We start from the raw sequence: 22,135 nt of genomic DNA on the forward strand, positions 1-22,135 counted from the left end.
AACAATAACATTTTCGCTAATAAACGATGAAGATAATGATCTTTAATTTAGTTAACATATTTTAAAAATAAATAAATAATAACATTTTTCTCAAAGTAGTTAAATTTATAGGTTGAATATGGCAAAACAAAATTAACAAAAAAAATTGTATTTAAAAATTTTGGTATTTCTACGTTAGTATTTAAAAATTATATTAGTTTTGTAATTGTATTTGAAAACATCTATATTTGGTATTTATACATTAAAATATAGTAAATACTTACAAAACTAGCACTTTAGTAACTCGAACTCTAGTTCGATTAACGAATATGTGAGGGTAACCAATAGACCACTTAGATTAACATGTTAACTAATATATTTTGTATATATGTATTTGATTCATATATTAAACGGGTACCCGAAATCGATCCGAAACCGAATCAAAACCGAATCGAAACCGAACTGTAACCTCATAAGTACCTATTGGGTATAAGAATGATTTATTCGATATATCCAGAATCGAATGGTTTCTACCCGGAACCGAACCGAATACTTGAATGCCATGACTAGTTTAGATCATTTTTATTAAAGTCCTAAATTGAAATGGTTGGTTTACAAGAAAACACATGTTAGAAATATTGTCAATGGTCATTGCTTTTGTCATTTTTTCTGCAGTAGTAGTTTAACTGTTTAAGATTGGATATTCACCAACTAAATGATGTCTTTTCTCCCGTAATTTGATATTATTATTATTTTTTAAACTATTATTAGGCTTATTTTCCTATATTGAATTAGTCTTTACATTATAAAGAGACAACTATTCCAGCCATCTGGATTCTGGACCAGTAAATTTATAAAAAACAGACTTATTAGTTAGAACATTTTTAAAATTTTACATAGTAGACTTGTTCATGTTTGCTGTAAATCCCATCAAATCATGCATTTAGCAAGTCTTCTGTAAATTTTCTCGTATTCATACATATTCTTTCGTCATAGCAGACTTGCAGGGTGTGCCGTAAATCAATTGAGCAAGTACGTCGTCATAACTTATGATTGATTTTTTTTTGTCTAATACCAAAAAAAAGGTATGTTTTAGTCATCGCATACTTGCATGTGATTGATTTTTTTTTTTTTTTTTTTTTTGCCATCTATCCACGGCTAGATCTAATGATTGATTTTCTATATCTGCTAAAATTGTCAAAACATCGACTAATACTAATCTACTAGGTAACTCATCGTGTATTTTTTTCCAAATTTTAGCCAAAAAAAACTCTATCATGTTTTTTTTAGAAATAGGTAACTCATCGTCTTAAAGCACAAATATAAATGTTTATAAGATTATAATATTATAAGATTTTTATTATAGATTTTAAATTGTTCCATAATTTTAGATTTATAAAAATAAATAAAAAAATTTAACCTAAATTATGTTATTATTTTAATTAAACATATGATTTAGAGATTTTATTTATGTTATCTTTTGGTATATTGATTGTAACAATGCCTCTAAATATATTTATTTCAATTCATAAATATATTTCCAAAAAAAAAATTATTGTATCCTCTAATATTTTATCATGAATTTATTTTTCTTAACCAATATTCATGCATTTGTTCAGGTCCCAACTCATCTATCATTATCAAATCCAATTTGTCATGGATCGATGGATTCTTACGACAAAATATTTTTGATGGTATTTACCATTTTCACTGGTAACTCTTTTCCTATCTTATGAAAAGCTATAGAGCAGGAACTCGAGATCTTATGATTATTTTTCAGTGTTTTTTTTTCATGATGGCATATAAATCTTAACACACTGATTTTATTTTTTTGCTAAGAAATCTTAACATACTGATGATAAGTCGAAAACACTCATATTGTTGTATTGATCCACATGGTGCCGAGGATTGAATTATAAATGGATGCTCTTCATATCTCCAAGAACTCGCTAGTTGTTTTTCTTCCATTCACTCATGTGTGTATAAACACTTAGTTGTTTGCATTTATTTGGTGAAGCCATAAAAAAAAATTCATATGATTATTTTTATAAATTATAAAATAAAATTATTGATCAAATTATGATGTAGATTTCGGAATAAGTCTTAGACGTCTTAGAAAATCTACACTTTGTAGATTTCTCTATATTAAATATAAACTTCTGAAGGATACAATTATAAAATAACTTTCTGATTTTTTTGGGGTCATAATGTGTAAATACTAATTCTGCTACTCCTTTAGGTTAGTTTTGTATTGATTTGAATATAGGATCTATTTTTTTCATTTCAAATCAAAATTTTAGGTTATTTTGGCAAATCCCCTTTCTTGTACCACACTAGAACCTAGAAGGTGATATAAGGAAAACGCTATATTACAAATCAGGAACTTACAAAATCGTGGTGCTGTGTATGTAGTCATGCAAATAATATTTTGAATAAAGATAGATTAAGTTATTAATTGACTTGTTAAACGTTTTTGAACTGCCACATTGAAACATCCGAACTACAAATGTATAGAATGACTTTGGACCACGTCAAATATGGCATACGCTCTTACCTTATAAATACTGAGCTAAAATGCTTCACAATTTACAACACAACAAACATATAAAACACACTTGAAAACATATTACAAAACCTCTTGTTTGAAAATGAGGGTTTCAATCCTGATTACCGTATTAGCTGTAGTCATTTCCTTTGCCAAAGCTTATGATCCAAGCCCACTCCAAGACTTCTGTGTCGCAATTGATGACCCCAAAAATGGAGGTGCGTATAAAGCCCGGTTTCTGTAACTCAATCTCCTTTTTCTCCTTGAGCTGATTACATTATATGATAACATATTCTTCTAAATGAAATCTACGTGCAGTTTTTGTGAATGGTAAGTTCTGTAAGGATCCAAAGCAAGCCAGGGCAGAAGATTTCTTCTACTCAGGCCTCAATAAGGCCGGAAACACCGATAATGATGTCAAATCCAACGTGACAACAGTCAATGTCGATCAGATTCCAGGGCTAAACACTATGGGAATATCCTTGGTTCGCATAGACTATGCACCATATGGCCAAAACCCACCTCACACGCACCCTCGCGCCACTGAGATCCTTGTCCTTTTGAAGGGAACATTATACGTCGGTTTCGTTTCTTCCAATCAAGATAATAATCGTCTATTCGCCAAAGTATTGCAGCCAGGTGACGTTTTTGTATTTCCCATAGGAATGATACATTTTCAGGTGAATATTGGGAAAACTCCCGCGGTAGCCTTTGCGGGACTGAGTAGTCAGAACGCTGGTGTCATCACAATCGCAGATACTGTGTTTGGGTCAAAGCCACCGATCAACCCTGAGGTTCTGGCTATGGCGTTCCAGTTGGATGTCAATGTTGTCAAAGACCTTGAGGCCAAGTTTAAGAACTGAATTTGAGTCATTAAGAGTGTATGTCTTTGTACCACTCAAGTAAACATATAATATGAATTAAAATCTACGCGTAAAATAAAAAAGGTGTATCCACCTAATTTGATATTGAATTTTAAGTTTACTTTTCCTTAATTGATTTAGTCTTACATTTTGTAAAATGTCACGGTAATAAAAGTTACTTGCATATTTGAATAAGTCTTTAAGAGTTGTTAGAAAGATCAAGGGTACTCACCTTAAGAAGATATAGTAAAACAAGCTATCAAATAAAACATATAAAATCTTGGCCAACTCCAATCGTACACCAAAACACCAAATTTGGTGTGATTTTTTTTCTCCAGTGAGACACTAAAAAAAAAACTATCCCATCAAATTTGGTGTTGAATGAATTGTCTTACATCAAATTTGGCGTAACACTATTCATCACACCAAATAGTTTATATGCATATTTTGTTTATGTTTCATTTAATAATGTAGTTCAATTATTATTATTAATTAAAATTTGTAACTAAACATAAATATACATTATTATTTGTATTTTAAAATTATTTTACATATCTGGTATATTTTTCAGAATCAGTATGATGTAATATAGTTTTATTTTCAAATATCGATAATAATCTTTATTCAATTTAATCAGTAATAAACAATTAATAATATTACTTTATTGTAAAGTTTGATTTAATAGTACTTAATTAAAATTTTATGTAGTACTATTATATTCACCAAACATTAAAATAACTTTTTTATTTTTATTTTATAATATAGTTAAATTTGTATTACTAACTAATACAGTTTTCATTAAAATAAGTATATAATTTGGTTGTGTGCATTTTATAATTAACAGTTTGTAATTTTTGATATAATATTTATATAAAACAAATAAATAAAAGTACAAAATTTAAAAATATATATATATATATATATATATATAAATATAAATAAATTTTATAAACATAAAATTACAAACATAATATCAAAGTGTTATAAAATAATTATTTATTAATTACAAGTAATATTAAAACTTAAAATATCAAATAATATATTATATTACTGTTGGTGTAATATTTTTGGTGTTATGGTTGGAGATGAGAAAAAAAAAACAATGACACCAAAACACTAAATTTGGCGTGATTTCGATGTTAAGATTGGAGATGCCCTAAGATAAAATTAGGTGGACGGCTCCGTATGTATAATTCATATATTTCATATATAACAATTATCATAATTATATAAATAGACCAACATTTTTTCTCTTTCTCACAATCATTATGTTCCTTTTTGTATCTCTCTCTTTATCATATTCATTTCATTTTCTATATTTCTTTCCCTCTCACATACTCACTCCGACTTTCTCTCTCTCTCTCTTTATCATACTCATTTTATTCATGTATCTCTTTTCCTCTCACATATGCACTCCGTCTCTCTTTTAATTTTAAACCATAAGTTGTTAATTAGAGATTTTAGATTTATTTAGTAGATTTATTTTAGCGCTCGGAGCAGCTCGAGAATGGGAAGGTGCTCAATCCTTTCACCCAAAAGCTCCGAAGGTTACCCTCAGATCGCCGTTGGAAAGAGACCCACCACCTAATACCATCACTTGCAACACAGATGCAGCCTAGATCGCATCATCAACAAAGGGGGGCTTTGGCTGGGTGTTCTTCTACCCTACGGGCATGGAGATCAACAGAGGCTCCTCAAGACAGTCATATGTCTCATCGGCTTGCATGGCCGACGCGCTGGCGGTTAGAGAGGCCCTCCTTCACGCTTCCTCCCTAAGATACACCATGATCTGGTTCCGATCAGATTCACAAGTGCTCATGAGAGAAATCAACCAGAAACGGGGACCGACAGAGCTTTTTGAAGTGTTGTCAGACATCGTTTCTCTTGCGTCTTCCTTCATTTTCTGTCGCTTTACTTTCTTCTTTAAGGCTTGTAACGGGCTAGCAGATTCAATTGCTAAAGCCCAACTATGTAACAAACTTTTTCTCTTTGGGCTTGAAGCCCTTTTAATATCAATCCATTGTTGTTCAAAAAATATTTTTTTTAGTCGATTAAATATCGATTTCTACTTTTAGATATATGCAATCTACTTTTATTGCATAATCTGTATCGATTTTGAGTAATAGTATTTGATTAATAAAAGTATATAATACATAATAGTTGTATCATTCAAAACAATTTAATTTTTAATACACTTTCCAATAACTATCTACCAATAAAATTTAGAGAAATTGCACTTCCTACACTCAACATATTGCGTATTTAGGCATATACCAATTCGAACTATTTAGTACTGTTCAACAGATGTTAAAGACCTCGCTACCCCTATCGATATCGACGCCCTAAAAGATTACGTAATCTTTATGGTGAGATTTTTCAAGATTTGCGTATCCTTCATATTTTGAAGGATTTTCGTATCCTTCAGTATCTTGTGTCAGAAAACTCAAATCTAAAAAGATTATAGAGCATGTCTTTGTGATTTCAATTTTGAAATTCGAAATTCGAAATTCGAAATCCTCATCTCTTAAAATAAGATTCCGAGGTTAACGGTTTTATTGGTGAAAAGTTTCGTATCATTTATCACATTAAATGTTAAAAAACAAGAATCTGAGGAGAGCTTTAAGTTTCGATCTATACCTTTCCAAATCCGAAGCCGCCAATCTAAGAAACACCTAGCCTTTTGGATTCTTCTTTATGACGCTTAAAGACCAAAGTTTTGAGTTGGAGTTAATGGTCCTGCAAAAATGGTTGAGGATAATGGGTTTTATAGAGTGAAGGAGAAAGAAGCTGAACCATCTCACCGGCTTACATTTTTCTGTATGTAGAGGCGGAAGATCTTTAGTTGGATAGGGAATCCAGAGCGCCGTTTGTGTCAGCTAGTAGACGGCTCAGATTTGCTTTCCTCTGGATACGAACAGTTATAACCTTCTTGGTAAAGAAAAAAAATCTACAGAAATATTTGATAAATCTAAACAAATCTTGAAATATATCCTACTCTACGAAAATCGTATATTGAGGAAAGGGCTTATCCGTATTTTGCCTTCACCTCCAGTCACTATTAGACCTATATTTAAGGTGTCCAAGATATATCTTAAATTTATGGCTACTTATGGTATTATGGACTAATTCTCTCTAAAATTTAATCAATTCAAATATTTATAATTAATGTTTCTCAAAAATATACAAAAATACATTAAAAATATATAAATTTATTTTTGTTGAACCAGAATAAATTTTAGAAAATGTTACTTTCCGAAATGGATGAATTATTATTGGTGCGGAATTTTTAGTCGTCAAAAAGACGGTTTCTTTTCTGTCTCGATTCTTTTCGTGACTTGGTGTTGTTCAGAGTGTTCTAGGGGTGTTCAATCCGGATATCGGTTCGGTTTCGGTTCGGTTTTTTTCGGTTTTCGGTATTTCGGTTAGTAAAATATAACTACCATTCTAAATCCATATTTACTTCGGTTCGGTTCGGTTTATATACCGTCGGTTTTCGGTTTATTCGGTTTTATACCAAAAAACATAATTATTTTGTTTGAGATAATATTATATGAATTTTAGAGTCATATTGTCAACACAGTCATTTATTAAAAATATATTACATGTTCAAATAAATGAACAAAAAAGTAAAAATATTTCTACCATCAAATAAAATAATCAAATCTATAACTAAAATAAAAGTTTGAAATTTTGAAAATAAAAATATGAAACAAAACAGAAACATGAAAGAAAAGTTTTTCCACTCTTTCATATTTAGTGTTCATTAAAGTCATGCTTTTTCAATTGAAATTTTTCCATTAATTATTGTCCATCAAATTTATAATCTTCATATTAATTTAGTGAAGACTAAAATAAATCAAAAAGATCAAAAAAAGACTTAGAAAATAAAATGTATGAATTGCGATGTATTGTTATTTAGTTATAGTTCAAGTGTTTTACAAATTAAGGTTTTTTATTACTATAAAATTATGGTAATAGTTATTAACACAAATTTAACTTATGTAACAAATAGATTTTCATGTATTGTTATAAAATAGATACATATTTACATGTTTCTACTTTTAATCGGTTTTATTCGGTTTATTCGGTTTAATCGGTTATATACCAAACCATATCCAAATCCTACGGTTTTTATAAAATTATATCCATTCGGTTTATATGGTATATACCAAAACCAAACCATATTGTCTATTTCGGTTCGGTTCGGTTCGGTACGGTTCGGTTTTACCATATTGAACAGCCCTAGAGTGTTCAATTTAAATTTTAAAGATATTTTCTTGAGATAGAAAGATTACTTCTTGTCGTGTCTGTGACAGTTTCTCTCATTCTACTCTCTCATTCTCTCTGCTTTACCTTTTGTTTATTTGGATTCGTTTGCTTCTCTGATTCTAGGGTCCGAAACCGATTTTATAAATGCGACATTTTGACTGAAAAGAAAAAGAAGATAAATTGAATGGAGCCTCCAACGGGAATATTGTCATCTCTGTGGCGATTCATACTCTTCATTCCTTATTTCACTGGCTTACTCCTTCTGGGTGTTCTTAAAGGTACAAACTTTCACTTAAATTTCCATCTGATGTTGCTAAAGTCATTTCATTTAAGTCCAATTTTGAATCTTTTATCAGGGCCAGGGGTTTGTTAATATATATATTTCCTGGTCCGGTCCATTCGTGGATTTGACTTAGTAACCTGATGTTGACCTCAAGTTTGGCTACTTACTTTTGTTTTAGGGTGGCCCTCTTTGGGTTGTTAGTCATTTATTGTTTCATTCAAATGTGAGCTTCTTCATTCATTCATCAAGCAGTTTTGCCCAGTTTATGGTTCTTCAATACCAAAAAGTACTTTCATTTTAATCGAATATGGCACTGTGAACTTTGTTCTGTTTATAACTAATGTTGCTCACTTGTTATGGTTCATCTCAGAGTAACTTTCATTCATTTCATTTATCAAGTCTTTCCAAATTTAGTGAAAGTGTATGAAAGTAGCATTTCTGATTTCCTCTGGTGAACTATTTAGTGCCTTTTCTATATTTTAATGTGGCAATGATCCTTTTTTTTTGCTTAGGTATCGTTTTCTGCCCGCTTATATGCCTTATTATGGCTATTGGAAACTCTGCAATCATCTTAGGCCTTTTACCAGTACATTGCATTTGGACTCTCTATTCCATATCAAGGTTAACTTTCTCTCTTCAACATTGTTGTTACCTTCTTTACTACTCAGATGTTGACAAGTGTTTTTGGTTTCAGTGCTAAACAATTAGGCCCAATCTTGAAGCTCTTTCTGTGCTTGTGCCTTCCTCTCGGCATCATTCTCTGGCTTGTGGTTAGTATCGTAGGAAGCGTCCTCGGGGGAGCTGTGTATGGCTTTCTTTCCCCAATCTTCGCCACCTTCGATGCTGTTGGTGAAGGGAAGTCTAACCCGCTTTTCCATTGCTTCTACGTAACTTTTCTACTTCCTTTTTCATGTCCTTGTGGATTATTATTACTATTCACTCACATTACTCATTTGTTTTAAGGATGGAACTTGGAGCACTGTTAAAGGCAGCTTCACTGTTGTCTGTGACTTCAGAGACGTTTGCTTTCACTCCTACTTTTCTTTTATGGATGATCTTAGAACATCTGGCACGGATCGTCACTATTATGAAATAAGGTCTACACAACTCTTATGAAGTTGAGTCAATTATTTATAAAAATGCTTTCTTACAGTTATGTAATCTCAGGCTACTTCAAATCCCAGGCGCTGTGATTGCTGCGGTTCTTGGAGTTATTGTTGATTTCCCACTGATTTCACTCATAGCCTTGTTTAAAAGCCCCTACATGCTGTTCAAAGGCTGGCGACGTTTGTTTCATGATCTCATTGGACGTGAAGGTCCTTTCTTGGAGACCATGTGTGTCCCCATCGCAGGCCTTGTGATCTTACTCTGGCCTTTAGGTGTTGTGGGTGCGGTTCTAGGTTCCCTGGTCTCTAGTGTCTTCCTTGGTGCCTACGCTGGTGTAGTCTCATATCAGGAATCTTCCTTCTTCTTTGGCCTTTGCTATGTTGTTGCTTCTTTGTCGATCTACGATGAGTATAGCAATGATGTTCTTGACATGCCTGAAGGCTCTTGCTTTCCCAGGTTTGTTTCTTTGCATTTGCTAAAAATACAAATCTCTCTCTCTCTCTCTTGACCCTAGAAACTTGGTTTCTTACAGGCCAAAGTTTAGAAGAAAGGAAGAGGAAGGTGGTACTAGTGGTCTTTCAAGACCAAGCTCTTTTAAGACAACTCCATCAAGAGGAGGATCTAACAGAGGCCCAATGGTTGACCTGAAGCCACTTGATGTACTACTCTACACTCTCTCTCCAATACCCATTTAAATCTTAATTTCTGAATGCAATCTTTTTAATGGTTTTTGCAGCTTCTAGAAGCTCTTTTTGAGGAATGTAGAAAGTACGGAGAGATTATGGTAACGAAAGGGATCATAAACTCAAAGGACATTGAAGAAGCAAAGTCTAGCAAAGGCAGTCAAGTGATCAGCATTGGCTTACCCGCTTATTCCCTTCTTAACGAGCTTCTACGCTCTATCAAATCCAACTCCACCGGTTTGTTACTCGGTACGTTGCAATATGGTTTACAAGAACCGTATCTTTTAGAGCTTCTCTGGATCATAAATGTTATTGTCTTTTCTGTGTAGGTGACGGTGTAACAGAGATAACTACAAGGAACCGCCCAAAAGATGCCTTCTTTGACTGGTTTCTGAATCCATTTCTGATCATCAAAGACCAGATTGAAGCAGCGAATCTGTCTGAACAAGAAGAAGAGTACCTTGGAAAGTTGGTTCTGCTGTTTGGAGATTCAGAGAGACTTAAAAGCTCCATTACCGAATCTGAATCTCCTCATTTGACGGAGTTAAGAAAAGCAGAACTTGACTCCTTTGCTCGCAGGTAAACCATAATAAAATAAAACAAAACACTCAAATGAACCTTGTTTTGGTTTTTAACCATTTGTGTTTTGGATGGTAAGGCTTCAAGGACTGACCAAATCAGTGTCAAGATATCCAACGTTCAGAAGACATTTTGTTGAACTAGTCAAGAAACTATCAAATGATCTAGACAAGAAACATAACCGGTTTGAAGGTGGCGGCGGTTCAAGACCGGTTAAGAAAACCGTATCTAGGATTTTCAGCCAGAAATCGTTCAAGCAAAAGACGAGTAGCAATGGGTCAGATCATCAAGATTCACCAAACCGTGGCTTAAGAGACATTGATATTGTGTAAGTAACAATGTAATGTTGTTGTTTTACTTTTTTAGCTCTGTAATGACAAGTTTTTAATATACAGATTCAGTGAATATGAAACTGTTCTTCTCCATGATCTAACAATTTCATTTTTTACAAATGTTCTGGATGAGTAGAATCCTCCTTTTCTTGATTTTTGTTTCTCTAGAAACAGCAGAACCGTTTCTTCTGCACATGAATAGGAGAAATGGGTTTCGCTTTAGTCCTTGTATTTTTGAAAAGTAACGGATAAAGGCTAATGTTTTCGTTGTGTACACTTAGTCCTAAATTTTGACAATTTGGTTTAGAGGGATGTTACCGTAGGTTCATCTTGTCCTTTGTTGTTATCACGGCGTTGAGAAGGAGCACGACCACTAGCGTTTGTCTTTTTGTCGTCTCGAGCTTTAGCGAATATAACGGTGAATCCTTCGGCTGATGCTGGATCGTTTACGTCCCATTCTCCAAATTTTGGTAATGGTCGATCTTGTTGTTGTCTTGATTGATTATTCTGCTTTTTTTTTATATATAGATATATGCCAACACACACACAAAATCAATGTACAACATACAACAAAAGAATGTGAAAACGCTTGAAATGAGAAAGATCTTACCGATGCCATTCAAAGATCGTGCGTGTTAAAAGATGAGGTCTAGGGCATGAGATGATCTTCAAACAACAAGAAACTTTTGTCTTCTGTTTGTTTCTCTTGACGCTTTTTTCTCTAACAGAAGATCAGAAACATGAGCGTTTTTCAAAGGTTTAAATATAGGTTACGTACTTACGTTTAATTTACGTGTTTTTTTATTGTTTAAGCTTGAAATTAAACGCGCAGAACAAAGCGGCACGAATTGTTTGTCTTTTTCTAAGAAACGGCACAAATTGTTATTCTTTTACTGATCGTTTTGTTACGGATGAATTTATCGAATTAGACATTGCCGCATGTTGGACTGCTTGAGCCTACCACGCGCGTTTCATAAACCGTTAGGATTGTTTTAGCTTTGATATGACGACGTAGAGTCAGCTACGCCTTATCATTTTTTTTTCTTAACTAATCCTCATTAGTAAATTTAATAATTACAGTTTATTGAAATTACATGATCCTCAAGAAGCCGACTACAGATGCGAAATAAGAACTAAGCTATAGTTTAAAACGGCACGAATGGTTTGTCGTACGAATCGAACCGGTTTACCGATTCTTTAACGATCATTCTGATGAATTATCGACTCAGACATCATCTCGCGTGTCGGATTTGTCTTGTACGCTTGAGCACGCGCGTTTCAGATCATATCCATTAAGTTTCTGATTAGCCATTTAGTTGGATATATCATAACTGTTTTAGCTTTGATCAACGGTCACGATGACCAAGTAAACGAACCTAATCCTCATTAGTAATAAACTAACCATGTTACTGAAAATAATCATTTCTAAAATAATAATTAAATAAACACACTACAGTATTTAAAACATAACTCTTCTTGCACTTGCTCTTTTTGTCCGAGCATAATGGCGTCTGGTTTGGTCGGAAGAGTTGTTGGAACGAACCCGTCGAGGGCAGCACGATTGATTCCGTCGCGTTGGACATCATCAAAAGCTGTCGTAGGAGCGAAACTGAAGACGTTCCAGATATACAGATGGAATGCAGATTCTCCCGGGAAGCCTGAGCTCCAAGACTACCAGCTCGATCTCAAAGACTGTGGCCCCATGGTTCTAGACGCGCTCATCAAGATCACAAACGAGATGGATCCGTCGCTCACTTTCCGCCGATCGTGCCGAGAAGGCATGTGCGGCTCCTGCGCGATGAACATCGACGGATGCAACGGTCTCGCTTGTTTGACGAAGATCGAGTCGGAGTCTTCGAAAGTGACGACGATCACGCCGTTGCCGCATATGTTTGTGATAAAGGATTTGGTGGTGGACATGACGAATTTTTATAATCAGTACAAGAGTATTGAGCCGTGGTTGAAGAGGAAGACTCCAGCGTCTGTTCCTGGGAAGGAGATTCTGCAGAGTAAGAAGGATAGAGCTAAGCTTGATGGGATGTATGAGTGCATTCTCTGCGCTTGTTGCAGCACTTCTTGTCCTAGCTATTGGTGGAACCCTGAGTCTTATCTTGGCCCCGCCGCTTTGCTCCATGCCAACAGGTTCACTAACTCTTGCTTCTTTCTTTTTTTTTATAGTGGAGCTTGTTTGGTTTAAGCAAATAAGATTTGATAAAAAGATTGAGATTCTGCTTAAGATTTGGGTGATTGATTATGTATGGCTAGCTGGGTTGTTTTTTCTCCTTTAGTTTGACTAAAGGAAGGTGCTAAGGACCACTCTACACCTTCCAAGGTACTGTAACAAGACATTTCTTTTTAACATATGCAGGTGGATAAGCGACAGTCGAGATGAGTATACTAAAGAAAGACTTGAAGCCATTAACGACGAGTTCAAGCTCTATCGGTGCCACACTATCTTGAACTGTGCTCGTGCCTGTCCAAAGGGATTAAACCCAGGGAAACAGATCTCACACATCAAGCAACTTCAGAAATAAGAATAACACAACAATTCAAATCGTGCAGTACTCATTGGAATCTCATTTATCAATGGGGTTTTTTTTTTTTGGAGATAATAAATCTGCAAGAAACGCTGATTTCGGAATAATTCTTGTATTGCTTTTGCAAACTTACAAATATCAGAACAGATGAGTTTGCTTTGCCTTTATATTACTTAACAAAAGAGTTTTGCTTTGTTTTATTGAATAAAAAGAAAAACAATGATGACCCTAACAGTTCTACAAACAGTGTTTGAGCAGCAGAGCAGATGAGTTTGCTCTGTTCATGTTTTTTAACCTTTGATTTTATATTCCGTAATAATGGCTCAAAAGTAAAGGCTGTACAAAGATGATATCAAATGACGTCACCTACAATATGCTAACTTGGCAGATTCCTCCTGGTGGGACAGGACCCTGTTGGAAGCTTTTCGGGTTCTCGGCTATCTGATGATCATGATTATGAATCTGACGATGATGATGATGAAGAAGAAGAATACAAAGGAAGTAAGGAAATCGTGAATATAAATGGTGATGATGGTGAAAAAAGAGAAGATGATGATGGAAGGTTCGGTTTTTGTGATGATGATGGATCATGTGGAAGAATATGATGAAGAAGGATGGTGACTGGTTTAAGAAATAATGACTTAATTACTTGCAGCCGTTTCTAACAACTTAATTGATGAACGACTATGTAAATGTGATTTAACTATTAAATAAACAACTGTGGTTTATAAACTATATAATTGTGGATATTGGTTTTTATATTTTTTATACATTGATATTTGTTTTTTATAATTCGTGTTATATATTTTAGATGAGTCATAATATAACTAATTGTATTAAAAAAACTTGGATCGAATTGAGTAATATGGTTATTTTTGATACAAATATCCGAATCTATTTCAGATATATTTGTTATTTATATATTTTTAGGTTTATATACATTAGAACATAACTAATCTTGGCTACACAACATTCCACCGATTGAAACTAAAATATAAAAAAAGTTTTAGTAAAACAAAACGAACTTTTAAGCACATGCAAAACCCTATTATTTTTTATTTTTTATTTTACAATTGACACAAAGTTAATGTTGATTAACTAATAAATCAAATAATAATATAATTATCCAGCGTTAAAAAAAATAATTCCAACTAACTAAAGTACATGTATGTGAGTAGAAATAAACCGAAAACGATAAACCGGGTTTCGGTCTGGTAAGGATGGTGAAGAAATTGATATATTGTTTAAAAAAAACTAATAAATAAAATTTGCACTATTATTATTATGAAAATATAATTAATGATATGATATATTGTTAAGATAATATAATTAATAAAATTGTTAAACTGAGTGAAATATAAAAATACAATTAATGTAATTATATTAAAAATTACTAAAAGAACAATATAACTTTTTTATACTGCTATCCATGTTTCCTAACAAATCTCATTAATATTATTATCCATATTTCCAAGCATTACGAAAAATATACTTTAATTTTAATAATATAGATGAGAATAATCTATGCAAAGCTGAAACCATTACTCAACAACTGATTCCCAATCCAAATCAGAACAGAAGTCTCAACAACTTCAGAATAATTAGGGGGGTGTATTGAATTGAGGATTTTAAAGTGTTTTGGTATTTCTTTAAAATCTCCTGTTATTCAACTAATGATTTCTATTTTTTTCTTCAAATCCTGTGTTATTGAATATGATATTTATCTAAAGTAGCTTAAAATCACTTGTAATCCACTGTTATTCAATTAACAATTTACTAAAAGTAAATCAAATCTACTGTTATTCAATGATAAACAATTTTAAAAGAAAAACTTTATGAAATGGATTTGAAACTATTTTTTTTTGTTATTTTCAGTCAAAACTATCGTTACACAAATCCCACCATTGTACCTGTTATTTGGAAATACCCAAAATCAAATAAAAAATTGACCACACCTATGAGAACAGAGAGAGAACAAGAAAGCGAGAGATCAGAGACGAAGCTTTCCAGAAAAGTACTGAACTTTTGATTCCCTCTTGTTCATGAATCAATACCCAAGTCGACAATTTTGGAAGCCAAAGATTCGATTTTGGAGTCTCTCAAACCTGAAGGGAGCCCTTTGATTGTTAGATTTGATTTCGTCTCGAGCTTTTCGTTGGATCCGAGAAAAAGGTTTTGTGCTCTGAAGAATCTGAGGTTGAGCTAAGGCACACGTCGATTGATTTGTTCCTTTGGTGTTCTATCAAAAGGTCTGTTGTCAAAATCTTCTCTGTTTTGGTTCTGTTTTTAAAATCCCATATTATACACAAGACAGAGAAGATTTTGACAACAAACCTTTTGATCCTGAAGAGTGATCTTAGTCTAGTAAAGTTTATTTGTTCTTTTCATGTTCTACTCTATGGTCAACTAATGTTTGTGAGCTTGAAAACTATGTTAGGTTTTTGATCGTGACTCTCTTTGCTTCTCTATTTTTTCTACAGCTTTGGTTCACCCAAATAATCTTTGCTTCAACTCTCCAAACTCAAAAGGTTGAGGAAGTATTCTTCTACGAGACTGCTTGCCAAGTATGAAAGCTAAGGTAGTAGATTAGAGCTTTGGTTCTGTCCTTCCAAGTATGCAAGCTAAGGTACTGCTTGACAAGTATGCAAGCCAAGGTACGCAATGCTGATTTTCTAATTTTTGTTTTGGATAAATATGTATCTTGTTGATATCTTTATGGGCTGCTCCTTAGAAAATTGAATAATATGATGGGCTTTTTTCGTTTAGTTGTTTAATTAGGGTTTAGGTAGGTATGCACATATATATAAAATCAGTAACATGGAGAAGAGCTTACAAAATTGATAGGATACGAGCATCAATCATCTCTTTTATTTGTCAAAGTGAGTATTCATTTTCATCACTTTGGCTTACTGGAATGTGTAGTTTGAGATTGGTTTCATTATTTTGTTTAGTTTTCATGAATTTGGATGATGTTTGTCTTTGAATATTGTTCCTTTTATGGGTTTGAGTCTTTTGACGATCAATATAAAACCTGTTAATTCACTATTTTAGATATGGTTTTACAAAGACTATAGATTTATTATCTTGGTTCTTATAATCTTGTGGTGTTATATGACTAGTTACCTTCCAAACAATGGGAGATCCAAAAGACGTAAAAGGTAAAGGTCAATACCACTCATGGTCTGGACCTGAGCACAAGTTGTTATTGAGGTTACTAGTGGATGCAATCAATCAAGGTTTTCGTGATGCCAGCGGCAAATTCAACAAACTGACGGTCGAATCCAGAATACTAACAACTCTACAGCAAGAAGTTGGATCTAAAAAAACCTACGGTCAGTATAAAAATAGGATGAAAATCTTGAAGGGTAGGTACCAAGTGTTTGCAGATTTTCTTCGTTGTAGTTCTGGTTTTGGGTGGGACTCTGAAACGAAAAAATTCACAGCAGATGATGAAGTATGGAAGGTCTATCTGCAGGTAAAAAATTATAATATGAAATTCATGCTTATGTTGGTGCTGTTTACATATGATTCTTATTATAGTGATTTTTTTAATAGGCTCATCCAAATAATAAATATCTGCGTGATGATTCGTTTGAAGATTTTGAAGAGCTAAGGACTATATTTGAACAGAATACTGCAACTGGGCAGAATGCTGTGGGACTAGGTGATTCTGTTGATGCAGGATCCTATCAATTTGAAGAGAACGAGAAGACAAATGATAATAATTTTGTCCACGTGATAGATGAGGGAGGAGGAATAGAACACCAGCAAACATGTGAACCTTCATCAAGAAAAAGCATTGGAGAAAAGCTTTCACATAGAAAGAAAGCTAGGACGGATTCATATAACTCGGAAAGGGTTTGTGAGGAAGTTACAGAAATCAGTAGCCAAATTTTTGACATGATTCAGAAAAGATGGGTGAAGGAAGCTGAAGAAAAAGAAGCTGAAGACAAAGCTAACAATGTTTGGGATGCTATCAAGGAAATTCCTGACTTGGATGATGATTTGCGTTATGAGGCGATGACCCTTGTTCACACCTTAGGCATGAAATCTGGTTTCGTGAATATGTCCATAACAGATCGTTGTGGATGGATTAAAAGAAATCTCCGTAAACCAAGTGGCTGAAGTAACATGATCGGAGTTCTAAAGATAGTTCGTCATCTTGGAGTTTTTATTTCTTTAAAGTTGAGTTTTTATTATTACTTTAGCTATGGTTTTGTTTCTTCTTTGCAGAATTGTTATGATTTTTGTTCTTTATATGTTATGGTTTTTGTTTTTTTTACTACAATGGTCTAGTTTTATTTATTTATATACGACACTATCTTCTTGTTTTCTCCTACAATGGTATAATTATATTTTACATAGGAAAGTAGTATATTCTGTTCAAAGTAAACATTGATTTTGGCGGCTAAATTTGGCGGCTAATTCGTTAGGATACGATTCCTTAATGATTTGTGTAACCTTATTTATTTGTCCTCTTCTTCTCTAGCTAAAGTTCATCACCGCCGCTTTATATTACGTGAGTATCTAGCATTATTTCACACTTTTTTTACCAATTAGACAGTTTCTTATGACTTGTTATTTATGTTTTTGTGCAGAGATTTCAATGGCTCATATTGTTAATGCAAATGAAGAGATACAAGTTAGGAAAAAGAGAAAAAAGATGTCAAATTTCAAGATAGACGTTGATATTCTCTTACTGGTTTTTTCTATCATTGTGAAGGTACGTAATGTCGCTTCACGTATTCCACAAATACAACGTGAAATTAGAAGATCAACTACAACACTTGGACATGAATACATACAAAATGCTTTGGTTGAAGATCCTAAACATTTTCGACATCTATATCGTATGTATCCGGATGTGTTTTTGAAGCTATGCTCTATTATAAGAGTAAAGATGGGATTAAAAGATACAAGATATGTTTCAGTTGAAGAAATGCTAGCCACCTTTTTGTTCATTGTTGGTCAAAACTCAAGGTATATTCAGGCTCAAGATAGATTCAAGAGGTCAAGATTCTCAATAAGTACGAGTTTTCATACAATTCTGAAAGTGTTAAACGCACTTGCTCCAAGTTACATGGCCAAGCCTGAAACAACAGTGCCTCCAAAGATAAGAGATAGCACACGATTCTATCCTTATTTTAAGGTACATGTAGTTCTTCTCTTATGCATTTTTTAAATACCGCAAAAAAATTTACATGTTTCTATATTTTATTAGGATTGTGTAGGAGCTATTGATGGAACACATATTCTTGCGATGATAAGTGGAAAGGATTCATCTAGCTACCGCAATCGAAAAGGACAACTATCACAAAATGTTTTAGCTGCATGCAATTTTGATTTAGAATTTATATATGTTCTTAGTGGATGGGAAGGTTCAGCTCATGATGCTAAAGTATTACAAGATGCTTTAACAAGAAATTTTAACAGATTACAAGTTCCAGAAGGTATGTCTGGTTCTTATGATTAAAATATTGATGTGTTATTTTTGTATTTTCTTAAAATTATTTGTATATGTTATATGATTTCAGGAAAATTCTATTTAGTCGACTGTGGATACGCCAATCGTCGTAATTTTCTGGCTCCATTTCGAAGTACTCGCTATCATCTTCAAGATTTTAAGGGACAAGGCAAAGATCCTGTGAATCAAAATGAGTTGTTCAATCATCGTCATTCATCCTTGCGAAATGTGATTGAGAGAATTTTTGGCATCTTTAAGTCAAGATTCCTCATCTTCAAATCTGCTCCACCATTTCCGTATAAAACACAAGCAGAGTTAGTTCTTGCATGTGTTGTTCTACATAATTATCTTCGTAAAGAATGTCGTTCAGACGTGTTTCCTGAAGAAGTTGTTGTCGCTGATGATAATGAAAGTGATGTTCAAGAAATAGGTGAAGATGAGAACATGGATGATGATGTTCAAAATGGCACTCAAGAACAACAAAGAGTGAATGCTAATAATTGGAGAGCAAATATAGCAGCAACCATGTGGACAGATGCTATGCATATGGGATCTTGATGCAGCAACAGTTTACGTTGTTTTTAGATGTTATCTCTGCTACTATGTTTTTAAATTTATCTTTCATGTTGTGGTTTATGAATTTGGTTTTTTGATAAACAATTTTGATCTATTATATTGGCTTTTAGTAAGTTCTGTAGCTTTCTTGATTATTGTCAAGAGACTGCTGTTCAAACTTGTTGCAGAGATTGAATTGGAAGAAGTACAAGACAAATTGATTATGTAATATGCCATTGGATCTTCTTGTTTTTGGGATCTCGATGAGTCAACCTCAGAAAGTTGGATATGGAAGAGTATCTGCAAACTTTGATCTATAGCTCTCTCTCTCTCGTTCCCACAAACGAAGGAAGAAGACAAAATATTGAAATTTCACGTTTTTACTCTGTTAGTAAAAATAGTGATTAATTCATGTTTTAAAATAATTGGACTTTGAAAAGTACTCTGAAATTTAAGTTCAAATGATCTCAAGTACTCTGAATTTTTTAAAAAATCCTATTCAAATCTATTTTCCTTTTTTTAAATCCCACCCATCGTTTTGGGATTTAACCCAAATCTCTTCAAACTCCAATATTTTTTCAAATCCACCCAAACTTTTAAAATCCACATTTCAATACATCCCCCTAATTAGTGTATGTTTAAATATGATTTCAAACTAAACTATCATGTAAAGTTTATTGTACCTTTATACTAAACAAACTCATCTCATTCCAAATCAGAACAGAGGTTCCTGCACTCACATCTCAATGAACAACAACACAAACAAATATATCAATATGATGAGTATGTAAAACAAACATACAACAAAACGTTCATTAGATATACAATACAGGAAAATGAAGCAAACTTTTTTTTCTTCTGGTATCTCAGCTTTTTTTGTTTTACCACTGTGCACTCAATGATTCTATTTTTCTACCATACTTGAATCTGAGGACAGATCTTTCTAAGAGCTTTGAAGCAAACAGAAAAGATTCTATCTTTTATTCTCAGAGATTCTTCCTCTGTGTTTTGGTTGGCCCTTCTGTTTCCCTCACCATCTCAGGGTTGAAGCAAAGACAGAGAAACATTTTGTTCGGTTTCTTATCAGTCTTTCTCTGCAGAAGAAACACAGCTACTTTCAGTCTTCACATTACAAATAGAAATGAGAAATGTCTTGTTCTCATGATTTGTTGAAATTGAAATCTTACCTTTGGGTTCTGATCTTGAGTTTTAGTGTTGCCCATCAAAAGCCTACATCACAAAAAAAAAACACAGTATACAATTAGGACAAGAACATAAACTCAAATGCAAACTGAGTCAAGAGTAGATAACAAATCCGGCTTACTTCAAGAAACTGAATTTGTTCTTCTTCATGGAACTGTGAGTTGCCGGTTTTTCACTGCAAATAAATTACATAGAACAAATCAGATGCAGAAAAAAAATATAGAGAAAACAATCAAAAGATGCTTTTATTTACCTTATTTTCTGTGAGACAACAAGCTCCATTGCTTTCTTTGGAGCTTCTGATTTATCCATAGACACTGGTGAGATCTTGGTAACAGATTTTCTCTCTTCTTCTTTTTCTCCAACAGAAGAGCTCTTCTTCAACAACTCTGCATCCTCTATGTGATTCTCATCAAGCACTTCAAGAAGAGCCTTTAAATCATCTGCAATCACAGAGTTATCAACCACAGTGTCTTCTTGTTCCAAGACCACAACAACACTCGTTCTTTCGGGTTCTTCTTCATCTTTCTCAATACTCAAAACCGCCTCCTCACCACCCAGGACTAACTCCGTTTCACCACTCTCTTCTTCTTCTTTAACCTCATCTTTAGTCAATGTCTCCAATGTGTTTAGCAAGACCGCAACACTTTCTGGTTGTTGTTCTTCTTGTTTTGAGTCATCTGAAGCAGCTTTTGCTTTCTTGGCTTCGGCTATTTTCTTGTAATGAGCGTCAAAGAAAGCTTTCTTCTGCGCAACAGATCCAGGTTGAGAATATTTCTCAGCTTCATCGACATACTTCTTGTGCGAGAAGCTTGACCATTTCCCCCACTCAAGATTCTCTGTCATGAATCTACCGAAGGAGACGGATTGGCTAAGCGCATGCATAGTATTATCCTGCAAATTTGTAAAACTTTCTGATGAGTCAAAAGTGTTTCCAATCAAATCATTAGCTAAACCGGAAACCCTTATTCAGAAACTTTCATACAAACACATTAAGATCAGAGAGAAAATCAAGATAATAACTATATTATTTCAAGATCACCATAGGAGGAATCACAAACAAACCTGATGAGTTTCATGACGAGAAAGAGGAGCTGCGAACGAATGTGAATGAAATAGAACTGCAGATTCTCCCATTGCGCCAATCCTCAAAACAATATTTTTCTCTCTGAATTATTGTTTTCTCTCTTTGTGTAAGCCAAACGGCTAATAGAATTCGAACGTTCGAAAACAATTCTTTTCTCAGACCAAACACATGTTTTAGAAGACGTTCTGAAACAGTTTTGTTGAAATCTGGGTCCCACGAAAAAATAAATAATTGGAAGAAAAAAAAATTGAAAGAGGTTAAATTATGAACCTAAGAAGTTTAACAAATTAGATTGTTTTTTGCTACGGTTGTTGACATGAAGTGGTTGAGAATTAAAACAAAAGGAAATTTCTGGTGAAAAAAATATTAAAATGTTATGTTCGGGAAAGAAAAATCTAAAAAGATCTGTAATCTTTAAACTGCATTCTAAGTACAATTTTGTTTTTTAGATAATAGTAACGCGTTTTAAATCTAATTTTAGTTATTATTTTACAAAACATTTGTTTTTTTATACAGTTATATTACATTTTATTTAGGGTGGGAAAGAACAAAGTGTGATTACGGTTGAGTTGAATCTGATGCATGTAACGTTTTTGTTCTTTTGGTACCAAAGAAAACAATTTTACACTACAAGTAATGCTGTTAGAAT

The 22,135-nt window shown here is 33.4% G+C and overlaps 7 protein-coding genes and 1 long non-coding RNA gene across 8 annotated transcripts; 5 read left to right on the plus strand and 3 right to left on the minus strand.

Annotated features, from left to right (window-relative positions):
- Nucleotides 1-2,471: 2,471 nt before the first annotated feature.
- On the minus strand, nucleotides 2,472-6,559 carry LOC125576568. The gene is made up of 3 exons (XR_007315003.1): nucleotides 6,197-6,559; nucleotides 6,025-6,123; nucleotides 2,472-3,383 (listed from the first exon to the last, which is right to left on the minus strand). It is a non-coding gene; the product is annotated as an uncharacterized LOC125576568 (long non-coding RNA).
- LOC106352695 (germin-like protein subfamily 1 member 13) lies at nucleotides 2,591-3,603 on the plus strand. Its single transcript, XM_013792330.3, has 2 exons — nucleotides 2,591-2,742; nucleotides 2,843-3,603. Exons 1-2 carry the CDS (start codon nucleotides 2,628-2,630, stop codon nucleotides 3,385-3,387), a joined length of 660 nt encoding a protein of 219 aa, XP_013647784.2. The 5' UTR covers nucleotides 2,591-2,627; the 3' UTR covers nucleotides 3,388-3,603.
- A 1,086-nt stretch (nucleotides 6,560-7,645) lies between the features above and the next one.
- LOC106352696 (uncharacterized membrane protein At3g27390-like) lies at nucleotides 7,646-10,736 on the plus strand. Its single transcript, XM_013792331.3, has 9 exons — nucleotides 7,646-7,934; nucleotides 8,452-8,560; nucleotides 8,634-8,826; nucleotides 8,903-9,036; nucleotides 9,107-9,502; nucleotides 9,579-9,705; nucleotides 9,783-9,978; nucleotides 10,059-10,308; nucleotides 10,388-10,736. The coding sequence occupies exons 1-9, from the start codon at nucleotides 7,841-7,843 to the stop codon at nucleotides 10,638-10,640; spliced, it is 1,752 nt and encodes a 583-aa protein (XP_013647785.2). The 5' UTR covers nucleotides 7,646-7,840; the 3' UTR covers nucleotides 10,641-10,736.
- Nucleotides 10,601-11,378, minus strand: LOC106355459 (protein NOI4-like). The gene is made up of 3 exons (XM_013795405.3): nucleotides 11,251-11,378; nucleotides 10,959-11,147; nucleotides 10,601-10,828 (listed from the first exon to the last, which is right to left on the minus strand). The coding sequence occupies exons 1-3, from the start codon at nucleotides 11,257-11,259 to the stop codon at nucleotides 10,805-10,807; spliced, it is 222 nt and encodes a 73-aa protein (XP_013650859.2). The 5' UTR covers nucleotides 11,260-11,378; the 3' UTR covers nucleotides 10,601-10,804.
- Nucleotides 11,379-11,717: 339 nt separating this feature from the next.
- Nucleotides 11,718-13,403, plus strand: LOC106356668 (succinate dehydrogenase [ubiquinone] iron-sulfur subunit 2, mitochondrial). Its single transcript, XM_013796404.3, has 2 exons — nucleotides 11,718-12,782; nucleotides 13,009-13,403. Exons 1-2 carry the CDS (start codon nucleotides 12,145-12,147, stop codon nucleotides 13,172-13,174), a joined length of 804 nt encoding a protein of 267 aa, XP_013651858.2. The 5' UTR covers nucleotides 11,718-12,144; the 3' UTR covers nucleotides 13,175-13,403.
- Nucleotides 13,404-14,356: 953 nt separating this feature from the next.
- LOC125576569 (uncharacterized protein At2g29880-like) lies at nucleotides 14,357-17,459 on the plus strand. Its single transcript, XM_048736945.1, has 4 exons — nucleotides 14,357-15,426; nucleotides 15,658-15,831; nucleotides 16,297-16,652; nucleotides 16,733-17,459. The coding sequence occupies exons 2-4, from the start codon at nucleotides 15,792-15,794 to the stop codon at nucleotides 17,300-17,302; spliced, it is 966 nt and encodes a 321-aa protein (XP_048592902.1). The 5' UTR covers nucleotides 14,357-15,426; nucleotides 15,658-15,791; the 3' UTR covers nucleotides 17,303-17,459.
- Nucleotides 17,460-18,077: 618 nt separating this feature from the next.
- On the plus strand, nucleotides 18,078-19,199 carry LOC106355461 (putative nuclease HARBI1). Its single transcript, XM_013795407.1, has 3 exons — nucleotides 18,078-18,326; nucleotides 18,399-18,627; nucleotides 18,712-19,199. Exons 1-3 carry the CDS (start codon nucleotides 18,078-18,080, stop codon nucleotides 19,197-19,199), a joined length of 966 nt encoding a protein of 321 aa, XP_013650861.1.
- Nucleotides 19,200-19,943: 744 nt separating this feature from the next.
- BNAA07G15110D (protein WVD2-like 7) lies at nucleotides 19,944-21,743 on the minus strand. Its single transcript, XM_013796408.3, has 5 exons — nucleotides 21,465-21,743; nucleotides 20,653-21,293; nucleotides 20,521-20,574; nucleotides 20,384-20,426; nucleotides 19,944-20,290 (listed from the first exon to the last, which is right to left on the minus strand). Exons 1-5 carry the CDS (start codon nucleotides 21,534-21,536, stop codon nucleotides 20,183-20,185), a joined length of 918 nt encoding a protein of 305 aa, XP_013651862.1. The 5' UTR covers nucleotides 21,537-21,743; the 3' UTR covers nucleotides 19,944-20,182.
- Nucleotides 21,744-22,135: the final 392 nt, after the last annotated feature.

The sequence above is a fragment of the Brassica napus genome, chromosome A7, assembly GCF_020379485.1.
Source record: "Brassica napus cultivar Da-Ae chromosome A7, Da-Ae, whole genome shotgun sequence".
Taxonomy (NCBI): Eukaryota; Viridiplantae; Streptophyta; class Magnoliopsida; order Brassicales; family Brassicaceae; genus Brassica; species Brassica napus.